Raw genomic sequence first — 18,059 nt, 5'->3', positions numbered from 1 at the left:
GTTTTATCACCTGGGGCTCTGAATGCTCATACAGTGTATAGGTTAAAGGGCACAATATACCTTTTTGGTTATCATTTCAGCAATGATTATCTCACCATTAATTCAAAATAGTAATGGCTTTTACCTAATGACTGCAAAATTGCCAAAATTCCTGCTGCCACTCCTTTTCATTAGCAGTTTCAGTAGATGAAATCAATCCTCCTACAGAAGTTCCAGCTGAATAAAGGATATGATCCTCAGAGCTACAGGAGACAGGACCACACAAAATCCCCTACTCCAAACTGCATCATGCATGAACATTCAGTGACTTTTCCACATTAAATGTATTAGACACAGGTGGTAGAATTTGGCTTAGTTTCATGGGAAACAAAACTGCCATCTCACCACAGGAGGGCGTAAGAGAGTCTCGTCTTCCATGCAACTCTATGGTGTGTGATCAGCAAAGACAGGAAATGAAACGTAAGTAATTAACATTTCTGACATGGTAAGTCATCTCTTTTAACTGAAACATCAAATGAAAAACACAGACCAAAATACTTAAGAGTATATAATTTCCAAGCCAATTCAGAAGAACAGACTTACATCAATAAACACAGAAACCACAAGAGATGAGATGGACTACAGTATGTTCAAGAATAACTTGTGTCATGATGGCAATTCAAAGTTGAGTATTATGTTCTGGTATTTTACTAGTTGGATTATTGATGCTGTAACAACTTCAACAAGGTTAATGACCCAAAAAGTGAAACCAGATGTAAGAACAGGCATTTGAATTTTCTATGGCAATATTGTATTCCATCAAACACAAAATAATTGAAGAACTGGTAAATTAAAGCAATTTTTTGTCCTACTCAAACACAATTTTGAACAGGAGGCAGCACTAAATTATGATAATCTCTTGAATCTTGTTCAAGAGATTTAAGATAAATATGAGAAGTGCTTGTTTAGAATCCTTTGAGTTAAACTACTGTACACTTTTGATCCTTCTTATGGATACAAACATTTGGACACTATTACTGAGATCGGAAGTTAAAAATCCTAACCCTGATTAGACACACTTGTCTATCGGACTAAACAAAAATCATGTGGTGCAGCGCACCACATAAAAGAAGTTGTGATACTTCAACACTGGAATTCTTGTGGTAATAATGTGTTACTGTAATACATATGTTACTTGTGGTATTTTTGTGGTACTTTGTTGAGATTTGAGGAATTTACTATGAGATGTTTGGTGTTCTGTGACACACTCATGGTTTATATAAGTCCAGCAAGTTAAATATGGAATAATAGGTATGTTGTTTTGTGAACAATGAAACCAAATGATAAGATCCTGTCGCTCATTGCTCAGGGAAGAATATTTAGGAGGTTTTGATGGCAAACAATTGAGGGTGGTCTGCTTATGTACCCTTTTGCATTAATAGTTCAATGTTTTGGGAAATGTGCTTATATGCTTTCTTGCCAAGAATTAGATAAGACGATCGATACCACTCTCTGTGTCTGAAAATATGTGGCTAGAGGCAGCGGCCAGTTAGCTTAACTTAGCATAAAGACTGGGAATGGGCCTGCCTGGCTCTGTCAGAATGTAACAATATCCAACTACCAACACTTTTAAAGCTCACTGAATACCAAATTGTACCTTATGTAATCTGCCAAAAAATATATCTTGGAATTTAACAATGGGTTTTGTTACGGACTGTTTTTTGACCCTGGGCAGTAACTTCCTGGTTGCCTTACAACCAACAAGTTGTTTTCCTGTGTTTTCAGTCTTTATGCTAAGCTAAGCTAAGCTAGCTGGCTGCTGGCTCAAGTTTCTTATTTACCGTACAAACATGAGAGCGGTATCAATTTTCTTATCTAACTCTCTGCAAGAAAGAAAACAAGCATATTTCTCAAAATGTTCCTTGAAATAACACACTATGTATGGGTGGCCACAATCTTACAGTAAAAACGTCTTTAAAGACTTGCTATATAGCCCTGTGTCTTATCACTCCACTTTACACATCTCTTACTTTTTTCCATAATTCTTTCTGCATCCATTCTTTTTGCTAAAAACATCTTTAGTCCCTTCATGGCTTTAGGCCAGGAACACCATGTTCCCCATTGTCTTGGCCTGGTGTGTCACTCTGAATGCACAGCTCAGTAATATCTTTCAGCAAGGCCAAAACTGAAAATGGCCCAGGAGAGCAGAGATGATGTCTGAGCAGAATCAGTGAAAGAGAACAGAGTTGCTAATGTTGCAAGAGTGTTTTGACGACACAAATGATGGATGGGCCCTCAGGTCATTATTTGCTGCGGGGGAGCATGTAATAACAAGATAGCATTAGGAGACTTGTAAAAAAAATTATAATTTGTGTGTGTGTGTTGCAGACATCGGACAAAAGTTATGTAGCTAACATGCTCAGTTGAAAAGACTTTCTCATGACATTATAGGTTATTTTGCCTGACATGATATTGTCTTGTTTTCATATGTTTCCTTTGATAACACCCTCAACAAAGATTTACGCTGAAGCTTTTTTGCAGCTGAATGACAGACGCCAATTCTCACAGCAACATTTTATCACCCATCTTGGATTAATTAAATCAGAAAGCTATTCATTCTGATCCCATCATATAAGTTTGGGTCTGGCAGCTCCTTCAACCAGCCCACATTTCTACTACGATTCATTACAGCGCAGCCCCGTTGGGCCCAGACAGGACCATCGTCCTGTGGGCATTATATACACAGATTGAAATCATAGCAAACCTTTTCTTTACGTGATCCTACCATATGACTTCATTTTGGGTGTGGGAAGTATGGCATTCAATCAAAATACACTTCTCATGACCTCAGTTTGGATAGATATTCCTCTTTGATACCACATGTAGGGGGATGACTTCATAAGTTGGGAGGAAGGCGTCTGTCAAACAAATTTGTTTTGTTTTTATAGTTGTTCTTCGCTCTGATTTCCTTTTGAGTGTCACTTACAGGACAACAAAAAAAGGTCAAAAATGTGTTTAATGCTGCCTCACAGTTGACAAACTTTTAGGTGACTTTGTATCACCAGGTATGGCCGTGGCAATTGGGAAATAGTACTTCTGTCCATTTATTTGTCTTTGCTGGAGTGCGTTTTTATTTTATTGAATAAAACATTACGTCAGCCCACACCCATATAATCCAACAATGGCTACATGTAACCAAACGGCTGGGTTAAATCTGCATTTCAACCTAAGAACTGACAAAGAGGGAGTGAATTAGTTTGTGTCCATCTCACACAATTCCTTTGTGAGTTAAACTGTTGGTTAGCTGCTGTGCCTTTTGTTTGCTTTAGTTACCACCTAGAGATAAGAGTGTTGTTAGGTTCCGTTTTCCCTCTGGTGACTAGACAAGACTTTCACTTGAAGGAAATGAAAAATACAGGGTGTGAGTCACTCCCTTGACCCCTCATTCTTTATACAAGACAATAGTCAGGGTTAAAGATGGTACCACACAAACCCTCTAACTACCCAACAATGTAGAGGTAACTAATAAACAGACAGTGATTATCATGAGCTACAAACAAGATAAACATTAACCAGTGACTGATTACAGGGTCAAGCTGGAAAGAAAGAGACTTGCCCAGTCCATTTTTTCTTTGTTGTTCCACCTTATCATTGTGGCCAAATAATAAAATCGTCAGGAAACACGAACAACCAATAGCATTGCTGCAAATAAAATGCCCAGTGAAGCTCACCTTTGGCAGACAAGCAAACTATTGCATTGGGTCTTTTATTCATGTTGACGAAGAAGTGAACTATTTTACACTGAGCATATCATTTATGATATTGAGAATACTAATGCCCACAGCCTGTTTAAAAAAGGCCTGTCCGAACCAGGTCAATTGCTTGGCCTACGGTATTCCTAAGAAATACACCTCACATAACAAAGTTATATTCCCTATCGATGCTAGAGTATACGCTTCATTTGCTAAAAGCTAGCTATTTGGTACCAGGCTATTTCTCGAAAAGTTATAGTTTACTAAAATGTAGCATCTTCGGTCGAACTGTACCCAAAATACTGTTTTGGCGGTGTAACGGTATAGGGTCCTCTCTTAATACACTACACAGTGTGTACATAATGCACTATATACATACATACATACATGCAGTACATACATACATACATACAGACAAACAGACAGACAGACAGACAGTGTACAAAAAGCCGTCTGTGGGTAGTGATTGTTGGACTGCATGTCGAAGGGTGGCACGGACACGCGCTTCGCACCTTGAACGGGTACACAAACCCCATGGAAAAAGAGCCATGTAACTTGTAACCAACTGTTGTCGGTTCTTTTAAATTTTTTGTAGTAGGCTAATGGTTTACAGTTCTATAGTGCTAATCTAAATTGAGTTAGCTAGTGATTTGTTGTCTTTGTTCTTTACCGGTTAGCTAGGTTACACCTGACTGTTGATCCAATGTAACAGTAATTGTTACGCCCTGGCTCACCATTGTAATTTTTGTGCACTGTTTACATGCTGTAGTGGTGACACAGCATTAATTTAATGTGGTTAATGGTGAGTTTTTTATCATTATCAGCTAGCCTATATGTATACAATTATCAGCTAGCCTACATGTATATAATGTACTAAAATATGGGTGTGTTATTGTTTGCTAGTCTATATGTGGTTCTTATTGTGTATGGTGGCCTTGACAGTATTGTTTTTTTCCTTGCAGAACCACACCCACCTACACACCTAAAACGCGGTAATAGCCAACGCCCATGTTTGTACTGTTGCTTTATTGAGTGAGGTATCAAAAGAGAGAAGTGGTCTCTCTCCATGTTTTAGCGGACGGAACTGGGCGAAGTTGGAAATTGGAATCAGCTTAAAATACAGTCCTAATTTAGTCCTCCACAACAGACAGAGACTCCATCCATTTTAGTTAGATACTCAATATCTCATGGTGACCAAGTTTTTGACATCACCGCTTGCATTAAGATTATCTCCACCCAGGAAACTGAAACTGTTGACCTTGAAAAGTGGGCCAACACCATTTCAGAAATAAAAAAGTAGCTGAACCAAATTTAGGTGTGTTTACTTTCTACTGCTTCTGTGCACATGTCTAACCAAACACTACCCTGGCAGCAAAGTTAACTATTCCCACTGATGCAGAGGACAATTGCTGTACCTCAGATTTAGCTTGCTGGCCTTGTTTTCTGCAAGCAGGGCCAAAAAGACAGTCTAGCTGCCAAAGTCCTGGAGCGTTTGGCATCACTTGGCCCTCCTAAGTCAGCAATTGGTGGTTTCTTGGACCACTGTTAGGGCTTGGGTGGCTGCTGTCACCGGACTTTCCCAGCATGAGAAAATGGCACAGTTCAGCTGTCACCAAGGGTCAGCGGGAAGAGTTAACTCTCTAACTGGCCAACCAAAACATCTAGCATTTAGCTAGCCTCAGCTGCTAACAGTGCAAGTTAAATATAGAACTATACTTTTAGCCTTGGTGACTCAAAAAGAGAAGAGCGAGACAATGAAAGATGTCGATGAGTGAAAAGATCTGGCCCTGTGACAAAGGACATCGCAGCACCTCTGCCTTTCTTTTCACTGCGCAGTGACCTCTTCAACCACTGAGAGGGAGTAGTAGTAGAATAGTGCCTGCCTAACTCCCTCATCCCCCTTCTGCCTTTTTGTTCTCACACAATCTTCAACTAACTTCTTGAAAGGACAGGAAGAAAATAAATTGAGAGGTGGGTTTTAGACTCTCGGTATGCAAAGCAGATCTGGATAGGCTGTGGGAGTTAAAGAGGGAGGGAGGGTGAAAGAGAGGGAGAGGGAAGTTACAGTGCTCTGTTGTTGCTCTCTACCATTCCCTCTCTGACCTGACGAACTGAAAGGAGAAAGAGAGAGAGATATAGAGAGACAGAGAGCAGAGCTTGTGATGGCTCTTGGCACAACTCAGTAGCGAGGAAAAGTGGACGCTACAAGCGGGCCGCATCGGCCAGATGATAATTAGTGGATACTTTACTGCTTTAGTGCGTTTCCTCTAGGATTACCTTTGGTGGGACTACTGATTGCTTAAACCTGGAGACAACACAACAGCAGGTAAGTCAGCTTCTTCTAGGTTTCCCCTAATTAAGTCATTCTTAATCTACCTGCCCTTGTGTGGGAAACAGTTAAAGACAGCCATGTGTTCAGGCAAAGTAGAGCTTATCAGCTGTTCAGCTTTCAGACTGCAATACAGGAAACATCTACAGGTACTGCTGCCTAGATGTCATCAATTTATGACTCTAAGAAACAATACTGATTGATAGAAATCCACTTGGTTTCACTTGAGCTGTGGTTAGAACTGTTCTTCACTGTATCAACCCTTCCATGAAGCACCTACTTAATTCAGCTCATATTTTATACTTTTAAATGATATGCATTTCAACATGTTGCATTAATTACTGGCCCATGAAAAGACAAGGCACTACTCTTGTAGCTGTTAATGGCAATACAGATTTGGCATTGTGACAACGCGTACAGAAAAGAGAGAGTCATGAATCAAACATTTCTCAATGAATTACATCTTATATTGCTGTGTGAATAGGACCTTTCAGTGTCAAGCATGTTGTGCTTTGCATGTAGGAAGAAAAGCCCACAACTTCACCAGACAACAGGGAATGACATTGAGATATAAAGAATGTGGGATAGAGAGAAGCAATTCATATTATTTGTCTGTTCATGTTTGTAAATAATACACTGCACTCATATAGAAATACACGTGCAACCTTTTACCTAAACTTCTCCCAAAGTTGCCAACCCCAATAACTCACAATTGCACATACTGGACATACACCACTGTACAAACACCCGTACCATTGCTTAACATTGCAAAGTAAGCCTTCACGAGCTGCAACAGGATGACATCTTTCGTCCTGAATATTTATGGATTGTAATGACGCCAACATTAATTCCATTTCAACTGCATGAAGTCATGTCTCATCCTTTCGGAGGAGACACATGGTTCTTGCTTGTCCATTTGTCAAGGCGCACATCACCTTGCCTCAGTAAACTAAAAAAGAAAGTATCAAATGTATTTCACTTTCAGTGAGGGAATCTAATGCAGGTGTGGCTGATGCTGCTGTCAAAAAAATCCTTTCTGTCAGTGTCCAGGGCCTCTGTGCAACCTCACCCTTCCTTTCTCCCACTGCTGCCTCCCACCCTCTCCAGCTGATGTGGCCTCTGTGCACTCAGTGATATCACCACTGACACCAGACAAAGTGAACTAGAGGCCAGATATTACTCATTAACATTTTTGTGCTTGTTCCAGCTTTATCTAAGCTCATCCTCTCTAGCTCAGGAACATGCCCTGCAAAGTGTGTGGAGCTCAATCAGCCAAATGGCCCCTTGGGAGAAAAACTGATTTGTGAACGTTGAGTGGGCAGTTATCGTTCCCAGCTTGTAAATGGATCAGTCTTACAGTATATCAATAATATGGCGCCTATTTGAACTGAAACCAAGCCGGCCACGCTTGGGTGTTTGCCAAACAGCATTGATTTGAGATGCACTAAATGTGTCACTGGCTTACGTCATGACATTGCTTTAGCTCTATGTCACTTTAGTGAACTCTAGTGACAAGTTGTTAATACTGTATTTAACTTGTGAGGTGTAGTGTTAGCTTGTTGTGAGCTGGAAGGCCCTCTTTTGCTGCAACATTTAGCAGTTACAGTGTTTGAGTGCAACAGTAGCACACTGGGAATGGACAGGACATGTCTTTTAACCTACGTGAGACACAGTGTGAGATAAGGCTGTGTTTCTGTATGAAAACGCTTGTGGCATGTCCAGTATGTTATCAATCAATTAATCAATCTTTATTTGTATGGAACTTTCATACAAAAGTAATGTAAGTCAAAGTGCTTTTCAAAGAATTGCTTCAGGAAACTGCTTCATACAAAAGAAATTAGAAGATACATAGCCCATGTAATATTTTAAATTAAAAAAACATTACATTATGTGCACATATGTCTATGTGCATGAACATAAACACAATATAATATATAACATTTCTGCCAGTAGTCTGTGTCTTCCCCAATACCTCTGGTGGGCCTCAACAACAGCTGCTGTCACTGACACATGCACTGCTCCAGTCATGTAAGGGCGTCTTGAATTCCAAAAATGCAGTTTAGACACATTTGGATATTTCACAGAACAGTGGTACATATAACTCATGTTCCCTTGGTTTAAAAATAAGTCCTTAAATGCCACAGCAACTCAAGATCATTTGATATATAAGACTGCAAAGCATACTTGCTATTTACAGTAGATTGGTTGTTAATTGGTTATTGACATGTAGCAATATTAGAACTAGTAAGGTGAATCATGAAGTTCACATACAATGCAAATGTTTCAGTTTCATAATTATTATTTAATAGAAAGCATTCAGTACAGTGCACTGATGTAAGAGACATTTGAAATTCCACAGAATGGAAAAATATGCTCACCCTTTCTACCCATCCCATGCTTTTTGTCTTCGTTTTGAGAGGAAGTGACATCATTATTTCTCTTACTGTAAATTGGTGTGTAATGATCACAGCCAGTCAAAGATTTCATCTGCCCAGTGATTTCACTGAAGGGGACACACACGCAGCCACACACTGAGATAAGGATGACAGGTCTCTTTGGTTGATTGACCCTGAGTGCTGCAGACCAAATACCACACTGCAATTTCACAAATCTGTTAGTGAGACAGAGTTCTTCAACCCGAGGACATTTAAATCTCCACTTTTGTCTCACCTGTAACAATGCATTCCGTTGGGTTTTTTTCCTATGAAAAAGGTCAACAAAAGAAAAAGAGTAGAGTCACAATACCAACACAAAAAATCCAAATGCTCACTTATAAACTTAAATGGGTAGTGGAGGTGAAGATATGGAATGTTGTGGTTAGCACCCCAGAGCGTGATATGAGAGTCTCCTGGCCTCTAGGGTGCAGAAGAATTATACAATACATGGTGTGATAGTCCAGATTAAAGTGGTGCATCATTCGACTAACAGTCCAACATTTCCATCAATTCCACAGGGGTGGCTAAAAACGGTGCGCGATGCTAGATATTGTTTGATCTGAGCAGTGAGACTGAACCATGCAGTGACGTTTCAAGTTGTCAAGTGAAAGACCTGGGTTTTTCCTGCTTTTGCTTTTTGACAAAGCAGGAAAAGCACAGGGGTTGATATTAATATAAATGCATGTCATTTAGGAAAACCAGTTTGAGGGTCCTTGAATTGTTCAATCAACAATATTTGTTTCTTCCATAAAAGGATCCTAAAAACTGAAAGCTAGAAAAACCCATTAGTTCAGGAACTACTAACCAAGACAGAAAATTCAATCTGTGGAATTTTGATCCGGTAGGCTTTTAGACAAGACCTTGAACATATGGCCAACCCCCTGACATTGTATCATATCTGAGACTGCTTCATGCATATGTTGTCTTGCTGTTTCTATTCATAGAACAGCCAGAACTTGATCTCATCCTTGATCTCCATACCGTAAAGCTGATATCCACTCATGCCATTGGTCTAGAAGAATCTGGTGCTTGATAAGTCTGCTTCCATTTCCAGACACTCTCAATAGACTTGATACATTCTGTTGCTATGGAAATTCATATAAATAATGCATGTGTTAATTTTTTCCATCATGTATATTAAACTAATTATGACAGATAGAGGTGAGTCATGTATTCCAGCAGCTGGACCCATCCATACTGTGTGCTTGGTGACAGTATGTCTCTTCAGAACAGTGGGGTTGGCATGTTGTGTGACACAATACAATATGCATCAAAGTCTCCCACACACATAAGTGCACAAAATGCACCACTAAAATTAGAGCATGTTTTAACTTTAGATTGCTCTCACATGAGTTCATAAAAGTAAATCAAAAGGGAATACTTCACAAACTGCCACCAGCACAGCTATCACATATCGTATTTTATAAGTGACTGATTCAAGAACTAAACTGTGCAGAGCAAGTAAGCTTTTACTGGGAGAAATTATACGAGGAGATGTACCTACTGTACATTCATCTCAAATGACTCCTTATTGAAACCTTAACTGCTGAAGCTAGGCTCCAGTGAGAGGATCAGGTTAATGTGACATCGGGAGAAAACTACAAGACGGAACCCAATACCTATGCTGACATTTTGCTCCAGTATGGCGTACCAACGTTAGAGTTAGTGTTGCTACGTACATGGTATTAACAGATGCCATCATTACACTAAAATGAGATGTAAATGCTTGAGTTTTGTCCATGAACTCTCTTTGACAGTTACATTTAGTATTAATTGAAAAATGCTCCTGAAAAGTTTGTAGAATCTTAAGGGAATGTGTACATGTCTGACGCGTTGCTGCTATCTGACCAGAAAAAGCTTGACATCCTTCTCTGCCTAAAGCCTCTTCATTTACCATGAACATGGGTGTTATGTAAAATCTGACCTCAGAAGTCACTGGCTGTCTAGGCTGGAACGCGCTGTTCATCAAAATACCGGAACAGGCTGTAGCTTTGTACCCTTGCATGGGAAACAGGTGCTCGCTACACTTTCAATATCAGATGGATTGACTCAAAGATTTGAATCTCATCCAAAGCTACAGTTTTGATTTAAATTCCAATATCTTGGCGGGCTTGTGTTTTTTTCTTGTCAGGACGGAAGAGCTTCTCGAGTGTACTGCATTTCATCAGTGTCCTCTGACAGAACAAGTTGCCAATTGCTCGCAAGCAAATAACATTTCGCTCTCCTTATTTAGTCAAATTGGGTTTGGGGTGTGACTGTATCAAACTCTTTGAAGTGATTTTTTTGTCATGTTGCATTATTTGAAGCAGCTGATGACTTAATCCCTCATCTCTGAGAAACTAATTCGGCCCTGGTCAGACTTTTACGACCCAACTTCTCACCTTCCTCACTTTTCCACTTTATAACAAAATATGTAGGTGTTAGCTGTTACAAGTCTTGTAACAGGGCGACCAAACCCCATCATGCGAACAGTTTGCATTTCTGCTAATCTTAAAAATGCTCAGGTTCTTTCAAGTATTTTAAAGCTTTCCTACTGGAAGATCTGCACATGGACAAACAGGTTTTAAATTCAACCTATAATAATCAATTAATCACTTGAAATGTCAAATGTTCTTTTGACGATCACTACATTCTTTTGTATGAAATGCTTGGAGTAAATGGAATTTCCAACCAAAGATAAAAGTCATAGATTGAATATCAATGGTATTCACTTACTCACTGGTATTGAACTTACTGATAACTGTCAACATTTTATAGCGCCTTTTTCACTTTGGAATGGAGGCATTTGCTCCGTTTGTGCCTATAAATACTCATAAATGTGACAGCTGGACTTGCCCAAACCACGGGATAGATTTAAGATCGCTTTAAATTTAGGCTCAGGCCTTGACTGCGGCCTTGCTGGGTATTAGACTACTCTTTCATTTAGACGGCACTGTGAAATCAGATCACGGGCAATCTGTAACATTGAGCCAATGGTTTACAAACGCAGATGCCATAAATGTGTGGGGTCATTGAGGCAGGTTGGCGCAGACTTTGAAGTAAAGGCGTATTGTCTGCCAGCTCTCCTTTATTTTTCATAAAGACAACTGAGAATGTTGCATGTCAGACTGGAATGCGGGCCACGTGCCTTTGGATTCCCCATTTGCTGCTTTGGAGAGTTCACTACAATCAAGACTGCAGTGGCCTGTCAGGTTGGTCAAACAGCAAAGACGGTAAGACAGAAGTCATGTCATCAAAAGGCTTAAATGACAAACATACTATGTAGTCAAACAAAGTCTTGTCCTCAATAGGGCCTGTGAAATAGTTGTCATTATTATTATTTACTACAGCTGTCAAGGAAATTTGTTGTATGAAGTGCCGGTGTAACTTCTGAAAGTTAAACTTGTATCATTGAGTCCTTTTAATGAATTTTAAAGCTGCTGTAATCAGTTTTTTTTTATATTATTAATGGATACAATGACAATGTGCGATATGAAAGGTGTTGCTCATAGTGACAAAGCACAGAGAATTATCCCCCACCACCCAATTTCACTGGCTTTATTCACCATCTCCACTCTCATCAGTGTTGTTTGCAGATTCAGCTGGCAGCTGTTTTCTGCTGAAAAAACTCTGAAAACCAACTGTAAGCTAAGCAAAATACCAAGTCCCAGCAACTTCACACAGAAAACGGTAGCAGCCGATGTATTTAGTGGAGTATTTGGCAGCTAAAGAGGCAGGTATGTCCTCGGCTGGACATACAGGACTTGAAATAAACGCTAATTTGCCATGTCTGCTCAATAATGTAGAAAAAAGATGAAGACAGATTAAAGGAAACTCCTACATGTTTTGGAGGTTAACATAGTTTTATCACCACTTTGAAGCCCAAAATTAAGAGAAATGTGTTGCCTTTGCAACAAGTCAAAAAATATATATCTGTGTTTTGATGTGGGTTGTTGGAAGAAGATATTAAATAAAAATTATAAAAATTGTTTTGCATAGAAATAAGATTTGTTTGGGAATCCTTCACTTTACTGACCTTAAATACACTGACATTGTTTAGTAGATTTAGATGGTGAGTTCCTTTATATTGATTGACTTGCTATTTGTTAATACCTTCTTACAGTCATTTAGCTCTCTCAGCTATAACTGCACACAAACTCACACACTCCTTCTTGCTCTGTTGAACTGGAGTGACACCACAAAATGAGACGAGCTGATACAGTAGCTTTGCTGGGTTGACATGGCATCAGCCCAGAAATTATGAATAAACCTTTGAGTGCCTAACTCGGTGTCAACGGTTTTGTTGCCGGCACTTAGGGACTCTGCCCGACTAATTTACAGTACTGCACATCACGGTTCTATGTTTCATCACTCTCGTGCCCCACTGGTGCCAGTGATTGTGCCCTGCACCACTGGACTTTTCTTTGGTCATCACTATCTGCCCCTGCTTGAATGTTGAGATGAACCCTGTGAGTGCTTATCTATGCTGTTGTGCCATGACATTTGACTCAATGATAGTGAGCCCACAGCTGAAGCGTATAGTTATGGACAGGAATGAAGGCACTGCAATTAATCTCCAGTTAAGAAGCAGCTCTGATTTAAGCCAATGTGCACTCACTGAACTCCTAGAACTAAGATAAGGAATGTTCTTAATGTGTTGGTTTGAACTGAGAGATGCATTCACTGTTATCTTGCACGCTTCTCACTCATGTGCTCAGGTCTTTTTCCTGGAAACGGAAAAGATTGGTTTTAAGCATCATTAGAATTCTCTGCAGTTTTAACTTTGCTGACCACTAGAAGAACATTTTTCCTGATGTGAACCAAAACCAGTGATAAACTCACTTTCAAAGCTTGCGAAATTGCACATGGAAAATTCTAATTCCTCTTCTATAACAGATCATTAACCTTTATCACCTTGTTTTAATCTAGTTAGACTGTTTCGAATGCTCAATGATGTTTTATCTGTGCTTTTGTGTGTGTGTGTGTGTGTGTGTGTGTCTGTGTGTGTGTGTGTGCGCGTGTGTGTACATGCATTGTACTATGAATATACATTGTGCATACACAGTTGAAGTGTTTTGTATGCTCTTGCAAGCATCCAATACTGTGCTTAAGAGAATGAAATATTGGCGAGCTTTCTCGGGATGTCTCAATGCATGATTCAGAGGTCAGGGTGCTATGACATCACCAGAGTTCTACGGTGGGGATTTTGGGGGCTGGGGGCGTTTTCTGTTTGTAATTAAAAAGCGCTGTTGATGTCATATCTGAAATCAATCATACAGAGTGCACTTGCTCAATGTCTCAAGGCTGTTGTGAGAGAGCTTAAACACACATATGCATGCATACACACAAACACTTAAACACATTCACAAGGCAAACACACCTCTATCCTAATGACCTACAGTGCATCTTTGACTATTTATTGAAGTGATTCCCAAACGAAAATTTTTAACAATGTATCCACACATTTGTGTAGAGGCGGAAAATAAAAAAACGTAAATTTAATTACTCGATAGGTGTGAGCTTCAGTAGATTAATGGTCACAATAACCAGTAGCTGAGAGCTATCATGAGCTAGCTAAAAGTTTGCTTAAAGTAATGGATCAACACAACAGCTTAAATAGCTCAAAGTACTGAACAAGCTGTCATAATGGCTAGCTAAAAGTACTGGATAACTGGATAAACAGTTGAATGATAGTAGCTAAAAGTAATTTATAAACGTTGAAATAGTTAGCTAAACGTAATGGAAAATTGATAAAAGAGTAAACTAAAAGTAAGACATAAACAGTTGCAATAGTTAGCATCAACTTAAAAATCATTTCAATGGAACACATTTGGATAACAACGTTGGCTTCTGACAAGGCTGTTGGGGTACAACAGACAAACAAGTTTGCAAATAACTCGCTGTATGTTTAAGTAATCCAGCATGCTAGGCCACCTCAGCGTGACTTGTGTTATTATAATGATAAATGTTTTAAAATTAAATTTAGAGTCTGTCATCAATAGATTTATTTTCAGAATCTGGATAAAATGTTTGACTCAGACTTTTAATGTCTGCAAAGAAGGTTAAGGCACCCAGGAGTGCCACAAATGTGCTTCAACACTCAGCATGAGATACATAAGCTTTGAGAGAGAACGGGACGTGTTAGAAATGCACGCACCGATATACAACACACACACACACACACGCACACACACACACACACACGCACACACACACACACACACACACACACACACACACAGACGCACACACACACAGTGCGGGTTAATTGTGGATATTTATTCCAAATTAAGAATGTACTGTAGGGCAACATCATCCACTTGTAATCCTGTGTATGGGTAAATTGTGTTTGTGTTTGTCAATTAAAACTAAAATGGCTAAAAATGGTATAAAAAGACATTATTGGAATAAAAAGAAAAGTAACATAAAAAGAAATATTGTGCCAAAAAAAACAACAACACAGGAATTGCACTATTTTCTCTAAAAGAATTAAATCATTTCTTCTGTTCTTAGTGCAGGTAGAAGATGAGGACCAAAAGTAGCGGGGTGGACAGCCCGGCCAATGGGGTGTGTGACGTTCCACAGGGTGACCATGACATCAGCCAAGAACAGGAAGTGGGTCTGCCCGTTAAGAGCCTAATGGCCAAAGTTCAGCAGAAGGAGGATAAGGATAATTTGGAGGTTGAGGTGATCTCTGAAGAAAAGAAGATACTATTTGACTCCTCTGAGTCTGGAGAACAAAAAGGAAACATCATGGCTCTGTCCAAAGCGGATCTGCTGAAACTTCTGGGGATAATGGAAGGAGAAGTTCAGGTGGGTTGGGTGATCTCTTGGACCTGCTGTAATAGGTGTATGTGCAATAATGAGGTAAAAAAAAGCATACCTGTGAAGGCACTGTGGATGAACACCAGGTCAGTTCGAATGGAAAATGCATATGCCTTCATTGGGTTGAGATTGACTGCAACTTTATGCACAATAGCACCATCTTGTGAATTAAAATGGTAGTTAAAAATGCCAGTGAAAATTGGCCAACGTGCAATGTGTTTAACAAATGACCATTTTGGAGAAATCTGGAATCCATGAAACTAATGCTACATGGGTTTAACCATCCTATAATGGAATGCACTGTGTTCACAGACATTTGGGAATAATGCCACATTCACAACACGTTTGATCCCATTTTTACGCATAATTTCTCACAATTGCATATCTTGGACAAAAACATTTGTGTCTCTTTAAACAGGTGTCCAAATGGAGTGAGAACACACTCTTCCACCTCAAGTTATAATATGTTGTCTCATTTGTATATCTTTATATTTGTATGTGATTTCAGGCCAGAGAAGATGTCATCTGCATGCTAAAGTCCAAACAGACCGTCCCAGCAGAGGTCCTTGAATCACGTTATGGATCAGCAGCCCCTGGTTCGGCTCTCACGGCCCTACAGAGAGACGGCTTCATCACTGGCAGCGAGCCAAATGACCACAGTGTCTACCAGAAGCCCATGGTTGAGGTGAGTTATCAACTGTCAGTCACAGCAGTCAAATTTCAAAAATCTGCTGTATAAAAATGTCAGTGGTCAGCAGTTCAATGTGACATTCCTGAACCCCTTGTAGTAGATTATTTGCAAGTTACAATACAAGAAAAAAAAATTGTTTTTATGTGTCCTCGTTGGTCCTTGCATGTGTTTGTGTGTTTCCCTGTGTGTCTTTGATTGTGGGCTTTGCTCTTTGCTCAGCTGGAGCGTCTGCAGGAGAAGCACAAGGAGACGTATCGAAGAATGCTGGGTCAGTTGCTGCTAGCTGAAAAATGCCACAGACGCACTGTCCATGAGCTGGACACAGAGAAACGCAAACACGCAGATTACATGAACAAGAGCGATGACTTCACCAACCTCCTGGAGCAGGAGAGAGAAAGGTGAGCAGGAGAGCAATGAGGGGCCATGAAATTGCCACACCATTGAGACAAGACAAGACGTACTAATCAACTACATTTCTCTGGATATACTGTAGCTCTGTGGTAGCTTCTAAATGACTTTTGTGCAGAGCGTTTGTGTAACACAGTTCAACATACATTAACAGACATAGAATGGCAGTTTATTTTTTAATACTGACATGTATTTTCAGCATGAACTGCAAATATATGGAGTGGGAAGATGACGACATTGATTTTAATAACAGTATAAGTGGTACTATAAGGCAATTTTTGATGTAAGTAACAAACAGTGTTGCATGTGAATGCAATTCCCTGGCTAAATAGACTGGTGAAAGAAGTGAATGGATTAGTGTTATGGTGAAAGAGAAACGGGTGAAAGTAATAGGGGAGGATAAGAGTGGTGAGAGAGAGAACGTAAGAGCCAACATGTCTAATAAAACTAGCGTGGAACATAGACAGTGTACATGGTGAGAGAATCCAGGGAGAAAGAGTGGCAAAGGAATGCATCGACATTGGAGAATGTGTGAAAGATGGCCTCATCAGTCAAGTCAATGACGCGAGAGGGATAAGGGGAGGAGAGGGGGGAGCTAGTTGCTAAAGTGATAACCTTGCATACCTTCGTTTTACAGGGAGCAGGAAGGAGTTTGTGGAAGAGAGGGGGGAAGTGAAGTGGGGAAGAGGTCAGGCTCTTTGCTGTGGGAAAGAAGGAGGTCAGGGGTAGAGTGGGGAGGAGACAAGGCCACTGGGTGGAGGAACAGGAGGAAGAACAAGTGAATGAATAAAAAGCTTCAGGACTGAATCTCCCATGACATCATCCGTGAAATGAAGTCATTGCCGAGGTTGCGACCTGGCTTGTTGGTCAAGAAGAGACAATGGGTGAGAGGTTGGTGGGGGGGGGGAGAGAGAGAGAGAGAGAGAGAGAGAGACAGAGAGAGAGAGAGAGAGAGAGCGAGAGAGAGAGTTAGTTATGTACACACTCTCCAACATCAGAGAGGAGATGGTGACATCACTTGTGTGTGTGGAGGACCTCACAGAGATCAAACAAGTGTGTTTGTGAGTGTGTAGATGGCACTGAATGTGTACTGTAAGGGAGGAGGCTCTACTAATTAAAGCATTTACAGATGAAAAAGTTTGATTGGCGGTTGCGCGTCAGGGAATGTATTTTGTTGCAATTCCCCTACATCACACACCCCCACACCCACAACACATCCCAGTCCATTCTCACACATTAACCCTGAGAGGTTTGCTATGCACATTATTAGTAGTTTGCCAACAGGCATGAGCGAGACAGAGTACGAGAGAGAGCATCTGTAATGTACAGCATATACCTCTATGTAAAGTATATACAGTATATATATATCTATGTATCTATATATACATAGATATATAAGGTCAGCTATCTGTAACGCAGACTGAGACCACTTCTATGCAGTATTTCATGAACTGTCAAAACTTCAAACGGCGAAAACACTGACTACCTCTCCTCCTTGAGTATTTACTGCAGGACACAGGAAATGGACCAAGGAGGTTAAATCACAGTCATGACAGCTGAGCTGCCATCACACGCCAAAGAGAGGGCTGGGAAATGAACAGCAACCTTTGGCTTGCTCATTAGACAGGGGAAATGGGTAGTCATGATTTAATACATTTCAA

The 18,059-nt window shown here is 40.1% G+C and overlaps 2 protein-coding genes across 3 annotated transcripts in view; both read left to right on the top strand.

Moving 5' to 3' along the window:
• Window positions 1-5,801: 5,801 nt before the first annotated feature.
• LOC117935712 (filamin-A-interacting protein 1-like) overlaps window positions 5,802-18,059 on the top strand; it is a 20,308-nt gene continuing 8,050 nt past the window's right edge. Inside the window, exons 1-4 of one of the 2 annotated variants that reach the window (XM_034858121.1) lie at window positions 5,802-6,057; window positions 14,988-15,287; window positions 15,808-15,984; window positions 16,210-16,388. In XM_034858121.1, the coding sequence (XP_034714012.1) occupies window positions 15,000-15,287; window positions 15,808-15,984; window positions 16,210-16,388 (644 nt within the window). In that variant the 5' untranslated portion in view covers window positions 5,802-6,057; window positions 14,988-14,999. The remainder of the gene's footprint in view (window positions 6,058-14,987; window positions 15,288-15,807; window positions 15,985-16,209; window positions 16,389-18,059) is intronic. The other variant, XM_034858122.1, reaches the window with a different exon arrangement.
• The window catches only part of tmem30aa (transmembrane protein 30Aa), a 26,933-nt gene continuing 24,862 nt past the window's right edge, over window positions 15,989-18,059 (top strand). The window contains exon 1 of the mRNA XM_034858140.1: window positions 15,989-15,998. The gene's annotated coding sequence lies outside the window, so the exon portion shown is untranslated. The remainder of the gene's footprint in view (window positions 15,999-18,059) is intronic.

Source organism: Etheostoma cragini, chromosome 20 (assembly GCF_013103735.1).
Source record: "Etheostoma cragini isolate CJK2018 chromosome 20, CSU_Ecrag_1.0, whole genome shotgun sequence".
Classification (NCBI taxonomy): Eukaryota; Metazoa; Chordata; class Actinopteri; order Perciformes; family Percidae; genus Etheostoma; species Etheostoma cragini.
Note: the sequence above shows the minus strand (reverse complement) of the source record. Positions and strands in the feature narration are given on the sequence as shown.